The sequence below is a fragment of the Chanos chanos genome, chromosome 12, assembly GCF_902362185.1.
Source record: "Chanos chanos chromosome 12, fChaCha1.1, whole genome shotgun sequence".
Lineage (NCBI taxonomy): Eukaryota > Metazoa > Chordata > Actinopteri > Gonorynchiformes > Chanidae > Chanos > Chanos chanos.
Window position 1 is genome coordinate 17,955,588 of NC_044506.1, and position 19,826 is coordinate 17,975,413.

The following is a 19,826-nucleotide window of genomic DNA, read 5'->3' on the forward strand; positions in this document are numbered from 1 at the left end:
CCCCCCCCCCCCCCCCTCCCCCCCGTCTTCACCGCTGCCACTTCACACCTCACAGTTTCCATCTCCACTTCTGCCAGATAACCCCACAAGCACTTTCACTCCAGCCCACGTCAGGTCCGTGTGAAGGAGGCATTACACATTGTGACGAGTCCTCAGGAGCTTTTCTAGCTCTGTCTTATTGATTGTTCCGTAGGCTTGGGAGTAACCGCCGAGCCTGGCTCGTGGGTCTCCTGCTGCCGCGACGTTGGAGTTGTTTTGAAACATCTTCTTGCTAAACCTCGGCTGGGGCCGCGGCTCTCGCGTCTGGGTCTGCGACCGCTGGTTCTGCACACGGAGAAAAAGAACTGTTAAAACTAAAAACTGACTGAAACGGATGGCTCAGAAAGTCATGTGATGATAAGTTAGGTATCTGTTCATTTTTTTTGTCTGTAATTCAAATTTTTATTGGTGTTGAAAATGTTGGTACATAGAAGTTAACATATCAAACGAGACATTTCACCGCTGACACCACCGATAGAAATAAAATGACTATAAAATAAAAGAGACATCCGTACAAGAGAGGATACAGCACTAGTCAAAATCCGGAGAAAAGGCAGATACAAAGGGAAAAATAAATAAATAAAAAGACCCAACCACCCAGGCAAACAAAGACAGCAATCATATTTCAGGATCGTCAGACAGTGTAATATAATTCCAAAAATGATCCCAGATTGGTCCCTTGTGATGGTTTTTATCAGTCATCCTGATCAGCATGGACTTTGCTCTTCACTTGAGAGCAACTGCATAACCAAGAGAGAGTCAAACTACGAGGTAAGGTTTTTGTTTTTCTTTTGTTTTTTTAAACAAAAAGCAAAAATCGAAATGGAAAGTGCAGAGAAAAAAATGCCTGTATATCCTTTATGGCAGTATGCCTTTACATCCTTTATTATAGTACCTATATATTTAGTTTATTATTACTATTATAGTTCTTATATATTTATTATTATGGTAACTGTCAAGGGTTACAGAATGCTAATGACGGGTGTTTCTCTCTCTCTCTCTCCCCCTCTCTGTCTATATATATATATATATATATATAAAACACATACATGTGATTTCATGAAGGGTCAATTCATTTGATGATAGCCAAACTGCACTGATTACAGGAAAGATCCTTTCCTTTAAAAAAAAAAATTGCTGTGTGTTGCAGTCAGCGTGCTCACCAGGCGTGCAGAGGTGACGGAGAGTCCAGGTGAGGCGGTGGGTTCATCCTTCCGGACAAGAGGGTCATTCTGGGTCCGAGAGAGAGTGAGGGAGAAAGAGCGTGTGCGGGCAACAGGGGCCGACTGACCACGCTGCAAATGGAGATCAGGTGTCTGATAGAGGCCAAAAGAAAGAAAAGACACATATGAGCAAACAGGACAGGCCTTCTGGCCTTTACCATCTAACAGCTGTGTAAAAATTTATGTTCCCTGTCAAGACACATAGCACCATACGAAAGTATTTCATCTACCGATAATTACACCATCCCAGCCATCTAGTAAAATAAGCTCTAAAAACAACTGCTTAACAGTGCTTTAAAGATGGGACTACAGGCTGATGTTTGCCTAACTGGAGGCTGCAGAAGTCACCGTGGTGCTGTTAGCTCCCTCTGTTGGAAATATGCCAACACTCTCAGGATTCTGGGTCGGCTGAACCATCCTCCGTCCAAAGCGTGGGTGCTGGGGCGATGATGAAGAATTGTGGAATGGTTTCACTACACTATCTGGAGTGGAGTACAAGACAGTGGGTTATATCCTGAGCCCTGACATCACTGAATGTGTGAGAGAGAGAGAGTGTGTGTGTGTGTGTGTGTGTGAGAGAGAGAGAGGGAGAGAGAGTGTGTGTGTGTGTGTGTGTGAGAGAGAGAGAGAAAGAGTGTGTGTGTGTGTGTGAGAGAGACAGAGAGACAGACAGAGAGAGAGAGCGGGTGTGTGTGTGTCTGTGCATCTGTGTGTGCAGGTATGAAAAGACTCACTGGGCATGTGTGTGATGGGGTTGTAGGAGACCTTGGCCACACTGGGGCTAACTGCAGGGCTCATTTTCTCTGGAACTGGTGGCATGTGTTCCTGTGGAGGGGAGGCTTTGCTGATGACTGGCTGGGTTGCAGGGTGGTCCTGAGATTCACAGGGTGATTCGCTCTCCTCCACCTCACCTCCTTCCTTCTGACAGCCACCATCCTTTGCCTCAGCCTCGTCCGTCCCACTGTCCTCACAACTGGCCCTCTCCTCCATCGTCTGGTTGGGATGGAGCTTTCGCTGTATTTGGTGACTGGCCCTCTTTTCCAGAATCATCTTTACACATACAAAGACAGACAGAATGAAAACTGGACTAAATATGTCTTATCACTGCCCACAGTACATGGGGAAAATATGTTAGAGCTCTGTAGCTTTCTTCTAAAGAAGGAAATATAGCGATTTCAATCAGGAAACTGTGCAGTAAGCTCTTTAGCCATTGATACATATGTGGAGTAGGTTTGTAACTGAACCTGCAGTCTCCTCAAAGTTGCTTATTCATTTCTAATTGGCTACAAAGTGGTGCACAAAATGCCTCACTGTAAGAGTGTGAAGGAAGGTTCCAGAAATCCAGCCCTATCACCATGACACAGCATTCCTTTTCATAACACACACTCCACTGTCTGAATCTAACATGACTGTTAAAATCACAACAGCATGACCGCGCTTCAGGGACTGCTCAGTTTCTCTGAGGAAAACAATCACATGAGTGTGCCCGTGTCTCTCACCTCGTAGAGTTTGTTCCGGTACTGAGTGACAGAAAGCTGGACATCATCATCCACAGGTAATATTACATCATAGTCTAAACTGGGCTCTTTAGCCGGGTTGTGAAACCTGAAAGGAAATCCAAGGAAAGCACAAAAGTGGTAAGTAGAAGTAGTGGTAGTAAAAGTAGTAATAGGAATCATAGTAGCAGTAGTTATGATAGTAGTAGTTAGTAATAGTGGTAGTAGCTAGTAATAGTAATAATAATCATAGCAGCAGTAGTAATAGTAATAGTAATCATAGCAGCAGTAGTAATAATAATAGTAGTAATAGTGGTAGTAATAGTAGTAGTAGTAGTAATAGTAATAGTAATCATAGCAGCAGTAGTAATAATAATAGTAGTAATAGTGGTAGTAATAGTAGCAGCAGTAGTAATAGTAATAGTAATCATAGCAGCAGTAGTAATAATAATAGTAGTAATAGTGGTAGTAATAGTAGTAGTAGTAGTAGTAATAGTAATCATAGCAGCAGTAGTAATAATAATAGTAGTAATAGTGGTAGTAATAGTAGTAGTAGTAGTAATAGTAATAGTAATCATAGCAGCAGTTGTAATAGTAATAGTAGTAATAGTGGTAGTAATAGTAGTAGTAGTAGTAATAGTAATAATAATCATAGCAGCAGTAGTAATAATAATAGTAGTAATAGTGGTAGTAATAGTAGTAGTAGTAGTAATAGTAATAATAATCATAGCAGCACTAGTAATAGTAATAGTAGTAGTGCTACTAAGAGTGACGAGGGTGAATACTTGGCCACATAAGGGTGCTGGAGGGCCTGTTCAGCAGTCAGTCTCTTGTCTGGGTTAAAGACCAGCAGGCGCTGCAGAAGATCCAGGGCGTCGGGCGGCGCTGAAGACTGCAGGAGCTCATCTAGCGGCACCTGTGGTCTGCGGGTGTAGAAACACCAAGAACGTGTTAATTCTCGATGTTGGCAGCCAGATATTGACGGAGTAATCTCAGTCAGCAGCGTGCTGAACAGACACATTCCTGTGATTTTTCAGAGTTTGCCATTCTGTCGTTTCATTAGCATTTTCAGTCCCTCCCTCACATTCAGTGATATCAGAGATAAAATCAACATCGGGCCATTTATAAACCACATACAAACACATTCAGTGATATCACAGATAAATCAGCATCAGGCCATTTATAAACCACATACAAACACATTCAGTGATATCACAGATAAATCAGCATCAGGCCATTTATAAACCACATACAAACACATTCAGTGATATCACAGATAAATCAGCATCAGGCCATTTATAAACCACATACAAACACATTCAGTGATATCACAGATAAATCAGCATCAGGCCATTTATAAACCACATACAAACACATTCAGTGATATCACAGATAAAATCAGCATCAGGCCATTTATAAACCACATACAAACACATTCAGTGATATCACAGATAAATCAGCATCAGGCCATTTATAAACCACATACAAACACATTCAGTGATATCACAGATAAATCAGCATCAGGCCATTTATAAACCACATACAAACACATTCAGTGATATCACAGATAAATCAGCATCAGGCCATTTATAAACCACATACAAACACATTCAGTGATATCACAGATAAAATCAGCATCAGGCCATTTATAAACCACATACAAACCACCCTCCATAAAAGGCCAGTCCTGTTCTTCTCACGTCAGTTCACTAACAGACAATGAAAATGTACTGTGGGCAGTGTGTGAAACAAGCGGCTGAGCGACCATCGTAAACACAGCTCAGAGTTCCCATTTCCCCAGGATACAAGCCACTGGACTGTTATACACTACACAGTGATAAGACGACCATACCTTCAGACCATTCAAATAGGCAAATTACAGACATGAGCAGAAGGAGTCATGAATAATTTAAAGAATTCACCACTTTTTTTTTTTTTTTTTTTTTCCTTTGACTTCATAGTGAGGGAGTGAAGTAGGGGCAACAGAAGGAATAAAGCAGTCATAACTCTGATAAAACATCAGGTGGAACAGCACACAGAGATCATTACTCTCTTACCTTAGCAGCATTCTCTGAATAACAGAGGCCCCGTACTCTGATCTAATGGACAGGACATCTAAAACCAGATGACATCATACGAATTAGTGAGGGAGGAGCAGGCTACAGCGACCAGCGTTCATTACAGTCAATACATATTTGAAAGGAGCCGGACATAAGTTCCCCGCTAAGCCACAACAAAGGACACATATGACCCCCTCACCAGTGAATATAAAGAGCTGTTAGCTGAATGAATAGCTGGGGTAAAGTTAAATGTTCATCCACATTGCCTCACTCTGTGGACTCACCCTCTGGTGTGGGGTGCGGAATGGCACTCATGATTTTCTCGATCTGATTGATGGTGGACGTTCCTGGGAACAGGGGTTTGCCCAGGAGCATCTCTCCCAAAATGCAGCCTATACTCCACATGTCCACACCTTTTGTGTACCTGCGCGATGGACGGTTTTACAGGGCTGGTTATTCACAACGAGTCAGATTAAAAATAATAGTAATAATACTAGCAATAATACAAAAGTAACACATTGGACACCTTCAATATGTGACTGAAATAAAGAGATATCTGAAATATCTTTTTGTTTTTCTTGTTGCTGTTTGTGAACTGTACATTTATTGTGGATAAGAGAGCAAGACTGTAGTCAGTGCATTAAGTATAAAAAGTGGCCTATCTCATTTATCTCTCTGAGGCACTTAATTACTTGAATGGGACGCTGTCAGAGTGCCCTCTGCTCAGATTCTTCCTTAATATACCTTATAATACACTCTAATACTCTCACAACTTCGACCTCATTGGAAAATACATTAAAACAACCTTTTCATAAGACCACTTCCGACAGACCAAACTCCAAGTCCACGTGGGTCCTAACATTTGAGATGATATCTTGTTTATGAGAGGATGTTAGGAAATTATTGAGCGGTACCTAGCGGAGCCCAGGAGGATTTCTGGAGCCCTGTACCACCGCGTGGCAACATATTCTGTCAGTGCAGGGTTCCCAGAATCCTCTTGGATTTGGCAGAGAGACCGGGCCAAGCCAAAGTCACATAGTTTGACAAAGCAGTCTGAGTCTAGCAGTATGTTGGAGGGCTGCACAAAATAAAACAAGACACATTGAAAAAACAAAAACTACAGTAAGCTAACTTAATCTTGTCAGCTCCGTATCACATTGTCAAGACGCGTGTTGTTACTGGTACCTTCTGGTCTCTGTGAATAACGTTTCCAGAGTGAAGGAATTTCGTGGCCTTGAGGAGCTGGTACATGACATAGCGTTTATGAATGTCCTTCAGTAAATTGCCTTTCTTAATTACTGCATGCAGGTCGGTGTCTGAGGAGAGGACAGAAAGTCGCAGTTAGAGGAATACGCAAAGCCAGTGCCATTAGACTATCTTTTATACCTGACTCACACATGGATGTGTTCTTGAAGGGCAGTAAGGATGAAAAAAAGAACAACATGCACGTATTAATATCCGATTCTCTCACTTTGCCACAAAGCCCTTCTAAAGTCTCCACATAAAATCTGTCGAATGGTTAACACAACAAATGAAACTTAACATCAAGAGGACAAAACAAGCTGATAAGCATAATGACATTAAGTAATAACGTCTTACTGACAGACTATAAAGAATCATTGCTCTCTCGGGCGCCCTTTTAACAAGAACCCGGACACCACTTAGACGTGTGTTTGAAGTTGCAGGTGTGAGCAGGCGGTCTGCTGTGCTAACTGATGTTGGCACCAAGCAGTGACAACTGCTGAATAATCATCCAGCATCTCTATAATCTCCTGCAACGTCTGTAAAAAAAAAAAGACTCCATCAAATTAGATTGTGTCGTGACCGCAGGGCTAATTCCAGAGATGAGTCCTCGCAAGGCGCAGAGAGAGCCAACGACACAGAGGCAGAGTGGAGGCCCATCATATGAGGCAAACCCATTAAAACACTGCATCGTGTGTAAAGCCTATATAAAAAAAACCCCTCAAAACTGACCACGCAATGCTGTCTACAATGATCACTCTGCAAGCTACTGCGGGCACAGTGTGAAATATAATAAAATACACCTGAAATAGGAGTCATGCCTCTGTTGCATGAATACATATATGAATACAAATAATACATGTGCAGCTTATACAATGTGTTGCAATCACGTTATAGCATATACAACACATTGCACTACATTCATTCATTTGGAAGGCTCTTTCATCCAAGGGGAATTACGTAATGAAGATTTAACAAGCGTATCAAGGTTTCACATGCTTCTTAGATGAACAATGTCTCTGCACAGTGTACAAATTCCATCTACATGCAGATAAGTCACAGGAGACTAACTGTAAGAGAGTGTATGAAATTAGAGAGCTCCGTTAAAAGACTGAGTGTTGTTTTGGTAAGAAACAGAGACGAGCTTCTTGCATTAAGTGGTAAATGACAACTAACGGCAGGAATGAAGACTCACCCATATATTCAAAGACCAAGTAAATGTCTTTGTCGTTTCTGGCCCGGATGACATCCAGTAGTTTAATGATATTGGGATGAGCCCCAAACTCCTGTGAGTCACAAACGGAATGCACACATGCATCGGAATCACACATTTTCCATGAGTCAGAAAATGAGGAAGACATCAGATGCACTCACAAATTAATAAACAGGTTTTCATGGAAGGAGAACAGATTTACATCATAGTTTATGTAACAGAACTGAATTTGTCATCTACACAAAACAGTGGCGGTGGTTATGTTTCATAAACAGCAGCGAATATGAGAGAGATGAAAATGAATACATAAGGCAATTTAAGACACATCATACAGTAATTCAGAGACGGCAAAGAAAGATTCCATTCAATCAACACTTTGTCTCTTTACAGTCAAGCACGAAACACTTACCCTCAACAAGACTTAACATTTTACAGACTTTAAATTGGAAAGACTCCACTGAAAACTGAGAGTCATTACAATAAGATAGAAAAGACGTCCAAATAAACATTGAAATAGCCAAGCCCATCCATTGCGGGTAGATGTTACCCATACACCACCTATCGAGGAGAAAGCGCTGCCTCCAGCCTACCCCCCTCTTTTATTTCCAAACTTTAAATGCACGATAAATTCCTGGTCGCACACAAGCGCCTCTGTCTAGTTCGGGAGAGCTAGCACACGTTTCTTTCCTACGTGTGACGTGCCTGTTGGGTGCATCTTTTAACACTACAAGCTGTGTGGTACTGTTGAGAAATGTAGTGTGCTTGAAGGACAGTGCTGTTCACGCCATCATACCTCCAGCTACACTGGCGCCTGACTATCAGTGACCAGTGACGACCAGTAAAAAGAGAGAGTAGCTTCATCCCATACACCCGCCCCAGGGATTGAAGCTAGCTGTGTTCCTTTGTCACCGCAGCTAGTGAGTGTGACACGGCGGACAAACCTCCGCGCTGCGTGAACGGTGTCGTTGCAACTGAAACAGCACTGGACTTGTTTTGCCTTGACGTGCTGTGGTTGGTATGAATGGCTGTTTTTGTTTTTTTTTTTTTGTTTTTTTTAAGCTTACCTTATTGACACATAAGCACTACATTCAGCAGAAAAATGAACGTATTTCTTGGAATGTTGAATCAGAATGACCTAGAATTATTAGTGAAGAGAGGTGCCATACTTCCTGAGGAAAAACTGCCTTCTGTTGTTTGTAGAACCTTATGTAAACAAACGCAGCATCCTGAGCAACCTCAACGTCACGCTGTTTCCGACGCTTTAGGTACAAAGTGCAATCTGTCGGCTATAATTTACGACTAAGTCTGATGCTGCAAAAGAACCATTTCAGCCACTCTGTCAACATTACACAGCATCTTATACACACTGAGACGTTGTCATATATACTGTAGTCCTGTTACCAGATAAACTGAGATTAAAATCACTCATTGCTTCCTACAGAGCAGACATACAGTTTAAAGTCACGGTTTCAGTTCTAGAATTCAGTGAGGACTTTCTTACCTGAAGGAACATGATTTCTCTGAACGTCCTCTGTAAAATATGGAAATGGTTTAATAAGAATTATACATATAACTTATCATTAAAGACATCTAAAATAACTGACATACCATTCATATCATGAACCGAACTATTAAAATATTTTGTTCAACTTCCTCTTTTCCTAATTCATATTCCTTACATCATCTCAATTAAATTAGGAAGAATTCTACAACCATCCCACTCTTCCCTTTTTTGCCCCCCCCCCAGTCTCTCGCTTTTCTTTCTATATCTGACCTGAGCATCAGTTCTGTTCCTGAAGGCATCGAATATCTTCTTGACCGCCACTGTTTCCCCTGTGCTCCGGTCCTTGGCCTTCCAGACAATTCCATATGCCTGGTGCAGGAGGGAGAGAAATGACACAGTGACTCAAAAAAAAAAAAACCCCAAATGAAAATCACTGTGGTGTAAGAAATCATGTTTGGGGCTACAGCTCTAACACAGCCCTAACAGTCATCGGATGTCACGGTCATTTACTGAGAGCACAAGAGAGAATAAAGGGGAAAAGAAGAGAGATGGATCAGGACTGTGTTATTATGTCAGTCACTCAGGACACAACTATAAAACAATGATGAGTGTCTCTGCTCAGGGGAAAAAAAACGTGTGTAAGACAGTTTACCAGTGCAAAGCTCCAACAGAGTGTATAACCAGTGCTAAGCTCCATTAGAGTGTATAGCCAATCTAACCACCAATCAGGCTGCTGTTATTTGTGTATGGATTTGAGGAGAACTCTGTAAGTGTTCAGAAGCTACCTGTCTATGTTAGTGTTTCATATCTTGGATACCTGTAACTGTCTGCTTGTTAGCACCACAACTAAAAAAAGGATTTAGCTGTGTGCTACAGCTATGTAACATCCCCTGACAGTATCACAGTATTTGCAGTGAAAACTAAGAACAGACAGGTAGTCCACATGCAAATCTCATAATCCAGAGGTTACAGTTCAATGTTTTCCCCTCTAGACCTGCAAAAGGTCTATCTTGTATCTCAAAGAGATATTTTTAATTATCTTAATTATACAATACAATCTTTAAAGCAATAGAAAGTAGTTGGTTGTAAAAAAAAAAAAAAAAAAGGAAGCGTGTTAAGTTGATGAGATGTCCTGTCACAGATAATTAGCAGTCACGTGAAAAGTTTTTAGGTAAAATAGTAAAATAGTTGCATTTCTCTGCATGTGAAAAGAACTGGCGCTCCTTAGTGCTCTGCTTGTTTTGGTGTCTACCCCAAACACACCAGACACCTTTGAAACGAGAACCATAACCCCTCCCTCTCCCTGGTTTGAGGTCATAGCAGGACACATGTGCATGTGCCCACAGGGGTGCCACCTGGCACGAAGGTGAATACAGTGTTGAGGGCTGACTATGGGCAAAATGACTGTTCAGCAGTTTAAGCCCCGTGTGACGCAAAAAAACCCAGCCATTATTGTTGAACTTTTTTCCTCAGTGCTGTTACAAGTAAATAATGAGATCCTGGACTCCATAAAGTTTAGTTTTAACTCTGAGCAGTCAAACGGATCTATCCCTGGCTTGTGCATTCCAGGCTACAGAACAGCTCGTTCCCAAAACTTAAATCTCTCACAAATGACATCAGTGTTTGCTGTTAGTTAGTTACTAACCAAAGAGATTTTAAGAAGGTATAGCGATTTGACAGGAATAATAGTATGGTCTGGGGGAATGCTATTCATAACGAGTCAACAAGAAGAAGAATGACGGAGAAATATTTAACAGCTATTAGTTATTCAATTACAAATTGCAGGCAGTCATAAATACGTACACGGTGTAACGTAATTATATGAAGCTTTTTCCTCATGCACTCGTACATTATGAGAGTTATGCGATACTTTGATCCTAACTTTTAGTCAGGAGAAAACTGCAGACCAAAACCTTGCAAAGCCATGAGATAACTTACCCCTTTTCCGAGTCTTCGCTGGATTTCGTATTTTAATGTGATATGCTCTTCCACTTCTGTGACGTTCATTTTCTCGCCGTTATCTTTATTAGCGTAATGTTGTTATAAAAAAATATCTTACTTGTCAACCATAGTATGTCTGATGTCCACTTTCTGTGGGTTAAAGGTGAAATTCCTTCTGTCATGCAAAAAAATAGAATTTCACGTAACAGGAGTTATCATTTACTTCGATATGCTCACTATTCACTTCACAGAAACAAAACAGGCTGAGACCTGTTCGGTCTACATTCACCTTTTAGCTCACATATGCTAGCTACCTTGCTAGCCTATGAGACTGGAACAGGTGGCCGACAACACACTAGCTACCCTTACTTATCTTCATGAGTTCGAAGCCTGAAGTTCAATGATACTCAAACTATAAGAAATAGACTTCACTAAGATTAATTTCAACTATGTGTGATGAACTGTCGGTTCAACATCTTGTTCGCATCACTACATAATTTGAAACTCTCCCTCTATCGTTACCTTCTGGATACTGACTCGCTCATCGGTTCGTTTTGTGATGGTTTGTCGTCCTGGAGACGCAACCACTCACCTCACCAGTTTCAAAGACGGCACTTTCGTTTTTAAAGGAGCCGCAACGAAAATTCCTTACTTTGACTCCACCTGAGTGTTTGTCGCTTATGTTTGGAGACAAATAGATTGTCAGCACAAATATTAAATGTATTTTTATTTCTCTCTAAAAGGAATTACATGCTTTAATTCGAAACGGCATACTTATTTACAACGATCAACCTTAAATAAATAACTCTCAAGACGAGGAGTGAAAAATAAACTTCATCCAAGGGACAGAAGAGTAAAAAGAACAAGTTTTACCAGGCTTCACTGATATAGCCATAAAAAAAAGCAATTTCAGGAACGAACTGATATAACATGGGAAAAGAAAGTAATTAGTACTTCAGAAATATCAGTGAGCAAAAAAAAAAAAAAAAAAAGGGTTAAAACCTTCTAATTCCAAACAGCATATTTAGTTCACCAGCCAGCGTTGGGTATATTGCATCAGTATTTCCCAATGGTTACAAAAGTGCTGTTACCAAATTTAGGATATCTGTTCATGTAAATCAATAGGAGTAAATATTTATGCATTGAACAAAAAAAAATCCTGACCCAACACTGAATGTTAATGAGGCAGAAAGGCAACCATCAGGGCCAAGCAGTCAAAGGCTTTGGCTGTATACAGTATACCTGGTGTGCATGGTTATTCAAGACAACAACAATATCGCAGAACTGTTTTCATACAAGAAAAACTGCTAAACTGAACACACCTGATTCTACTGTTTACAGAAGCTTGACAACACACTATCACATCCATGTTCCCCGGACTTGTGTATCTTACATTTTCTGCTTTTCAGACACCACCAAAACACTTTGAATAAATGATGCATTATGAATGTCTGCAGTACACTTCAAGTGACTGATCATTTTGATTTGAATACTAAATTGCTGTTGAGTATCTTAAGAAAGCTTCAACTCACTGAATCAATTTTTGCCTAAAAGTAAGACACAGTAAAATTTGCCTAATTGTCCTCTTAAGAAATTTCAAACCATGAAAAATCCCTTTTGATTTTATCTCCTATATATTAATAACAGAATAATTCTCAAATGATGTGCTAGCAAGTCAGCTAAAAAAAACTACAAGAATTACCTCTCATTCTATTTACAACCATTTTAACTCTTTTTTTAAGGATACAAATGCCATCCACAGCTCAAAAGAGCTCAACACATCATTTCATATCATATTCCCAAATTCCAAAAGTAATGCTTTTTTTTTTTCTTTTAACAGGGACAGCTCAACAAGGCTTTTGATGGTGAAATCTCAACATATAAAATTTCCAAACACCATCTGCCCCACCTCTTTTTCATATGGATCAGCCTTTAAACCTAAACCTATCCTGATGGACCCCCTCTGCATCTCACATATCTGCTCTTTCTCTCAAACATTACCTCTGACTACACTGGTTTAAAGCCTTCATAAGTTAATGGGAATGTCAACCAGGTATACTTAAAAGAAAAAAAAAACAAACATTTCAAACTTTTCAAATGTTTGTGGGTAAAATGAGGAGAGGTTTAGGAAACGCTGATACTGTACAGAAAAGGTTTTTCTCTATTGTTGGAAAAAAAAGGACTACTCTTTCTTCTAGCACGTTTTGTTTGTTCTCAGGACATACACCCTACACCCTGATCAGCTGCAGTTCTTGGCCAGGTGATTTACAAAAAAAAAAAAAAAAAGGCCAGTACCGCCAAAATGTCCTACCTAACTATGGAGAGAAAAAAAATCGCGTTAATCAATTCCATACCCCAACAGATCATAAGGTTTCGACCATTAAATGCTCCACAGACTACAGTTGGGATTCAATGGTGAGATTTCACAGATGAGTAAAAAAAAAGTAGTATTTCTCAAAACAAAGAGCAGAGACATAAAGAACAGAGCAGCTGTGGATGAGAGTTGTTCAGGAGGAGTGTAAGTAACGGTTGAAGGCGTTGTAGGCTGATTCAAGGTCAAACAGCATCTGTCGAACCTGAGAGTCATCCAGTTCATCAGAGGCAGACATACTGCTTAGAGTGGTCAACCTGTAAAAAGTACAAAAGGAAATGATTAATATAACTACAGCTATACAACATACTGTACTGGAAACTGACAGAGAAGTGGTTGGAGGGATACTTATATAATTATACATTCTGACAGTTTCTTGTTTGTTTTTACATGTCTACGGTTGTCCAGGAATAACTGGTCTTTGTTATGTTGGGGGGAAAAAATCCAATTCTAAGTCTAAACAAAGTCTACAGTGATTATTACGTAATAGTTAGCCATGTTAAATCGTACCACAGAGAGACTTTGTCCTTGGCCTCAAAATCAGGGGGCATGTTGCTCATTCTGTTCATGGTCTCCATCAGTTCTCTCAGGTCAGGCTGGATCTAATAAAGAATAAAATCCATCACCAGATTAACCATGCCATTCAACAGAGACAACTATAATCAGAGACTAATATAAAGGATAATCTCTTATTAAACCCAAACTCTAGGCATTGTGAATTGTGAACTCATAGTACCTCATCCATGGCCCGAATCTCCAGTCGTAGCTTGTCCATCACTGTGATAAAGAGCTGGAGAGAACACAGAGAAACATCACAGACATGTACCTCCCACAGTAATGTCTACACCGCATTCTCTAACATGCACGACCCAAAAAACTGCATCCCGGCGTGGGCGCCAAGCTCGTCTATGGCATCAGATTCAAAGCAAATCAAGATGAAACATCCCATGCTGAACACCAACGAAAGGCAGCCAGCCCCTGTTTCATAAAATATGACTTCAAAGACACTACTCATGTAATTCACTTCCCACGTCCCATTTTGAATTACAAAGAAATCATGGAAACACTGTACAAACTCCAAAAAAAAAAGAACCTAGAAATCCACTGGCCTTCCTCACTAAGGAACACGCTTTATTGTTCCTCCTCTATTCCAGGATGCATGCTGTGCTCTGTTAATCTTGGCAGAGAGGAAATTGGATTCACTATATCATGACAAATTGCGCCATGGCATTAAACTGACCAGCACTTCAATAAAGAAAATCTACCTAATGGAACTGCTGGAGCAGCCTCTTCACCCAATAAATAACTGAGAGCATTTTTTAAAAAAAAAGTTGGCACTCAGCCAAACTGATCCATTCATCGCAGATTAATAGAAAAGTCAAGTAAAAGACACATACAGACACTATATCCGCAATACAGCGGTTTAGATTGCCTTTGTCGTCCTTGATGGTGATTGGCCGGTCCTCTTTGATTCTTTCCATTGCCAGTGGGCAGTCGAGCTGCCAAAATCAAACAAAAAAGGAGACAAAAAAAGGACATAATGTGTAAAATAGACGTGCAAAACGCCAAAGGTGTCCAGTTCCCACTGAGCTCTGTATCGCATATATTTAAAGCAAGCATATTCGTAATTTCAATTCGGCACGTTCTCAACTCTCGTATGCGAGAGGCACACAATGAAACAACTGCATGAGGTCACAGAAAGAAAACAGGACTTTCCTAGTTGATCCAGGAAGACATACAAACATTAGCAACAACATCTGTGCCATTAGAGAAAATACTCACTCTGTACTTCCTGCAGAATTCATCAATGGATCCCACATCTGAACCCTGAACTTGTTTGAAAGCAGCCTTGTACTGGACAAGCAATCTAGAACAGGCTGCCGTGTATCTGAGAGAGTGAGGGAGAAACCCATTAACTATCTAATTCAAGTTCATTTGTACACTGTCTTATCAACAGACATTGTCACAAAGCAATCTTACAAACTACCACATGTGAGATGTGAGTTACGTCGGTGTTTCACATATGAGAAATACAACATTATAGCAAAAACACACAGAACACCATAATTAGGCGTTGAAAGTAAAATGCTACTCACTCATTGGGGGTTACACAGTCCTTAATGTATGCTTTCTCCAAGGCCTGGAGTGTCTTCACTACAGCAAACAGCTCTGCCATATTGTCATACCTTTTGACAAAGACAACAACCAGACTCAGTTATTACAGTGCTTGACATGCATGGGTGCTGAAGAATGGCTCCGAGTCTACGCCACAACAATTACAAACAATTACTAAATAATTCCAGTTAAAACACTTAGTAGGTCCAGCCACAGGTGGGTGGCGCCAACAAACACATTACATCATCTCCTGCTACGTATATCAATAGATTATCGTATCTGGCTAAACGTCCACTGGAATGCCACTGCTGCATACTGATAACAATACATTAATAGCCACGTAACACTGTGCGTAAGTTTTCTGTCTGATAATTACAATGGGTAGAGTTGTTCAAAACTCAGGTACTTACTTTTCTCTTTCTCTTGCGTTTTTGTACAGTTTCACTTCCTATAAAACAGAGGCACCATTCAATGTAACTTTTGCTGTGAGGAATGTCCTGATATCATACTGATATTAGATTCCTGATATTATCTCAGCTTTTCCATAAAAAAAAGATACTAATACGGTTTAAATAAGATAGATTCCTCACCTCGTACAGTTCTGGTTTGTTTGCGGGAGCTATGTGATATAGAAACAAATACAAATAGCATATCAGCAGAGCAACAGACAAGAACGAATTTTAAGTCAATTTGGTTTGAATTCCACACCTGTAACATTCTCAACATTTCGTAGTCATTACGATGGCCGCACACTTACCTCCTCCCATTCCACCGGTTGCAGGTATTCCGTGGAACATGGTGACACTCTTGATTCGACAAAGCACACCTTCAATTAAACACAACAGTTAGTAGGCAACTTAGCTAAACGCAGGGCTGTTTAATTATGCTTAGAAAAGGTCCAAGACATTCTCAGAAAAGTAATGCCGACTGTATTATTGCTTAAAGTTGTAGTGTCTTCAAGTTTCATACCCTATATTTCTACTTATTACAAAACCACTCCTTCGGTAAGCAGCTACATCAGCTAACCGGGTTAGATCAATGGAAAAATTGTGTCACACTCAGCTAAACAGAAAGCAAAATAAAGAGGCCTTTGTTCTATCAAAATGAATTCGTAATATGTACGTTTCCGACGATGCGTGTCTAAAGGAACGCGAACCTGAGAACAACTGTACGGTGTTGTCCAAATGTGTGAGTTTATTGGCGTAGCTAATTTAGTTCGCGTTCGCTGAGAAACTAGCAAGAAGTCGCTAGCTTCCTAGTAAACTGGCTAAGCTAACTTCCTACCATTTCCTTTACGCCTCTATTGTCAAGCCATCTAAAAATATTCATTAACAACACAAGATGACATATGTGATGTAAATTAATATTGGTGATTTAAACAACCGACAAGTATATAACAACACTTTGGCATGTAAACAGCTATATATCACAATACCTTTAACGACTTACCACTTCAGCTAACTGTGTTTACGTCACCCCTCAAACATTCGTCGCGAATTAACTACGTAATGTTGACGGAGACTGAAGCTCCGGGTTGCCAAGTCCTAGTGAAATACAAATGTTTTAGGGTTTTTTTTTGTTTTATTACCTATTTAATACTAAATAATAATAAACAAATGATTTTAAAAAAATAATAAATATGGATATTGTATAGCAATATCTTGGTTCCTCGGCCGATTAGTGTCGTGCAGTGTAGATGTGTATACGGTGTGAAACAATTTGAACCTGGCAACCTAATGTCATTCAAACTGGCGCGCGAGTCTGACTGAACGCGTCTAGTTATCTGGGGAAAAAACAAATCGTTGAGTAGCGTTACTTGGCTAAAAGTTATTGCCGATTTGAAACGGTGTTTATCATACCCGAACGTAATCGCTGCTCCAGATCAGCGTTCAACTCGGTATGCATATAATTTAGTTTTTACTGAAAGGAAATGTCATGTAACTAGTAGACCCAGTAACGTCACAGTAACTACTTCTCTTCGCGGGATAACTCTTTCAAGCAAATTGTAAATAACAGGACCAAAAATATCGAAGATGAATCGTAAGAAAACGAAGACCATGAAGATAACTACATCGACAATGAATGAGGAAGAATGTGGGGTTTGGCTTGACACCGAACAGCTTCGTATGAAGAAGCAGCAGGTAAATTTGATTCCTCATCTTTCAAAATAAAGAAATGAATAACACAAAACTGTGCGATGGTTCATCATCTGTTTTTCACAACCGTTTCAACTGTCTACCAGAAAAAACAGATGCGTCCTATCTTGAAACTACTGAATCCATTGGCTCGCTCAGGGGGTTACAGTACGGGAGTGTCGTTAAGCTTCACCCAGACTAAACATCCCATGCCCCCCACGAGACAGAGCACGATATCGGCGTTCTTTGCACCGCGGTCTAAAGGTAAGATGCCGTGCCTCACTTTGCCAAAACTTTTCAGATGTTCATGCGGGTTGAACAAGCTACCAACTGCCATCAGAGCAGGGGCGTCCCTCTCTATCTTCAGGAACCTCTTAAAGACTCGCCTTTTCCGAGAACACCTCCTCTCCTAACTCTCTTTACATCTAACACCCTAACATGCCTTACTCCCCTGCCTCTGTCTTGAAAGAAATTCACACTTATTGCTTGCACTTTAAACAGATGTAATACTCAGCGCTTACTCGTAGGTCTCGCACGATACTGGAGCTTGAATTGTTTCCCCACTTGTAAGTCGCTTTGGATAAAAGCGTCAGCCAAATAAACGTAATGTGAGGTGAATGGGCTATAAAAGTGTGTTTCTGTTCATGTAAATAGTGTCCACTGACTGGACGTTGCTTTTATTTATTATTTGCCAGAGGCGGACGTTCATGCAACAGAGATTGGTTCCACATCACCTATTGGAGCGTATACTGGTAGAAAGAGGAAGCACGAGATGGAGTTTGTGGTTCCCGAAGAACAGAATCAAGAGGTCAATGAGAGTACTCCAGAAAATCGACGGGAGGAGAAGGTGAACTCCGAAACAGGTGGGAAGGTCCATGATGCCAAAGACTGTGACAAAGAGCAACAATTCTTCCATTTAATTGGAGGCTACCAGTCCGACGAGGAAGAGCCACCAGCTGAAAAGAGAAGAACCCTGGAGAATTGCTCTCTCCTAAGGACATCAGAGACAGAGAAAACCTTTGGTGAAAATACATTGACAAAACACAGGATCCCTGAAAAGAAACAAGGTCACCCTGCAAGTAGAACCGTCTTCTCCTGGGACCACAATACATTCGAATCTCAAGGGCACCGTCTTCCTACCAATGGAAGGCATCTTGAACAGAGAAAAAATGGTCACTTTGATGCTATTTATCCTGAAAGGTTTCAAAGCAAGGCAAATCTCAGGCCTCAGCGTATAATGGATGAGAATATCTCTGTTTGGCAGCCACCATCGAGGGTTCAGCAGTCAGTACCAGAGAGACTGCAGAGAGAGAGCAAGGATCAGGATTTTGGTCTGTCACAGATGAAGCCACAGTTGAATAAGTGGTCAGTTAGAAATGGAAGGGGTAAAGAGAATATGCCCTCCCCCATAAAGCAGCCTCTTTCTCTCAATACAGGTTCCATGTCCAATGTAAGGATGAATTACTGGTCGTCCTCACAAAAACTGGTTACAGAACATCACTTGATGGAGGATGAAGGAGACGCCTGTGCCATTCTGTTCACTCAGGACTCTGAGGGTTTCCGAGTGATAGCCCATCGAGGTAACCAATCAAGAAGCCCTTTGAAAGACCAGACCAATGTCACAGCATGTAGAACCTACCGGAACGTGCTGCCCACCCCGTCTCCTCCAGAAATGAAAGGGGAATCAGATTCAGAACCAGAGATGGTTTTCACACAGGACTCTGAGGGAAACGTGGTAATTAAACACTAGGAGCCCACTTACCAGACTGATATTATAATTTCATACTTAATTGGAAGATCTTTAAATGAGTCTTTGCTACTCTTTAAAAGGATTTATGATTGAAAATATGTGTGATTATTATGTGCATGTAATATCATGTTGTCCTCTTATGATCATTAACAACTAGACGTAAAGGTTTGCAGGTATAATTATCCATGACGAGGGAGACCATTTCTCAACACGAGTCTCTTTGCCAATTGATCTACAAAACACCACCAGATGGCAGAGCTCCAGGGAGCGTGTTTTCATCTTTGTCCTCGTTAAGGCATTTTAATCTCAAGTGGGGGATGGTTAATAAACCCGGAATTCTTTAAAAGAGACAACTTTATCAGAGGTTCAATTTGTCACAGACTGAACTGTGAGATGGGAAATGGAGATCGTCAATATGTCATTTACTGTAATTGGACCATTTACTGTGATTGTTTACGCCTGAAATCACTACTATTCTTAAATAAATAACAGTATAAGAATAGTAATCAGTACACATGCTAGGTTATTTGCGTAAAACTGCTTTTCATATGACATGTACAACAATCAGACATTTTACAGCTCAGATTTTATTTTGGGGAAAAAAAGAGACATTTTACATTCAACCAATTGAGCTCTACAGATATTGTTTAAGAAAGCATGTTAGTGGCTTTCAAATGAGGTATCTGATATAATGGCTTTTCAAGATCAGCCTATATGTCTGTTAATTAGAAGCTTCC

General features: G+C 40.5%; 3 protein-coding genes across 3 annotated transcripts; 1 reads left to right on the forward strand and 2 right to left on the reverse strand.

Annotated features, from left to right (window-relative positions):
- Nucleotides 1-40: 40 nt before the first annotated feature.
- On the reverse strand, nucleotides 41-10,784 carry mapk15 (mitogen-activated protein kinase 15). The gene is made up of 14 exons (XM_030789137.1): nucleotides 10,716-10,784; nucleotides 9,048-9,146; nucleotides 8,775-8,804; nucleotides 7,256-7,346; nucleotides 6,004-6,134; nucleotides 5,733-5,896; nucleotides 5,103-5,242; nucleotides 4,816-4,873; nucleotides 3,544-3,681; nucleotides 2,762-2,867; nucleotides 1,997-2,312; nucleotides 1,611-1,744; nucleotides 1,203-1,355; nucleotides 41-324 (listed from the first exon to the last, which is right to left on the reverse strand). The coding sequence occupies exons 1-14, from the start codon at nucleotides 10,782-10,784 to the stop codon at nucleotides 133-135; spliced, it is 1,821 nt and encodes a 606-aa protein (XP_030644997.1). The 3' UTR covers nucleotides 41-132.
- Nucleotides 10,785-11,432: 648 nt separating this feature from the next.
- On the reverse strand, nucleotides 11,433-16,683 carry vps28 (VPS28 subunit of ESCRT-I). The gene is made up of 10 exons (XM_030788821.1): nucleotides 16,654-16,683; nucleotides 15,962-16,030; nucleotides 15,795-15,823; nucleotides 15,615-15,652; nucleotides 15,186-15,275; nucleotides 14,872-14,977; nucleotides 14,487-14,588; nucleotides 13,826-13,879; nucleotides 13,600-13,691; nucleotides 11,433-13,346 (listed from the first exon to the last, which is right to left on the reverse strand). The coding sequence occupies exons 2-10, from the start codon at nucleotides 15,999-16,001 to the stop codon at nucleotides 13,226-13,228; spliced, it is 672 nt and encodes a 223-aa protein (XP_030644681.1). The 5' UTR covers nucleotides 16,002-16,030; nucleotides 16,654-16,683; the 3' UTR covers nucleotides 11,433-13,225.
- A 554-nt stretch (nucleotides 16,684-17,237) lies between these two features.
- aunip (aurora kinase A and ninein interacting protein) lies at nucleotides 17,238-19,089 on the forward strand. The gene is made up of 4 exons (XM_030788549.1): nucleotides 17,238-17,345; nucleotides 17,447-17,603; nucleotides 18,035-18,361; nucleotides 18,776-19,089. Exons 1-4 carry the CDS (start codon nucleotides 17,238-17,240, stop codon nucleotides 19,087-19,089), a joined length of 906 nt encoding a protein of 301 aa, XP_030644409.1.
- The last annotated feature ends 737 nt before the right edge of the window (nucleotides 19,090-19,826 follow it).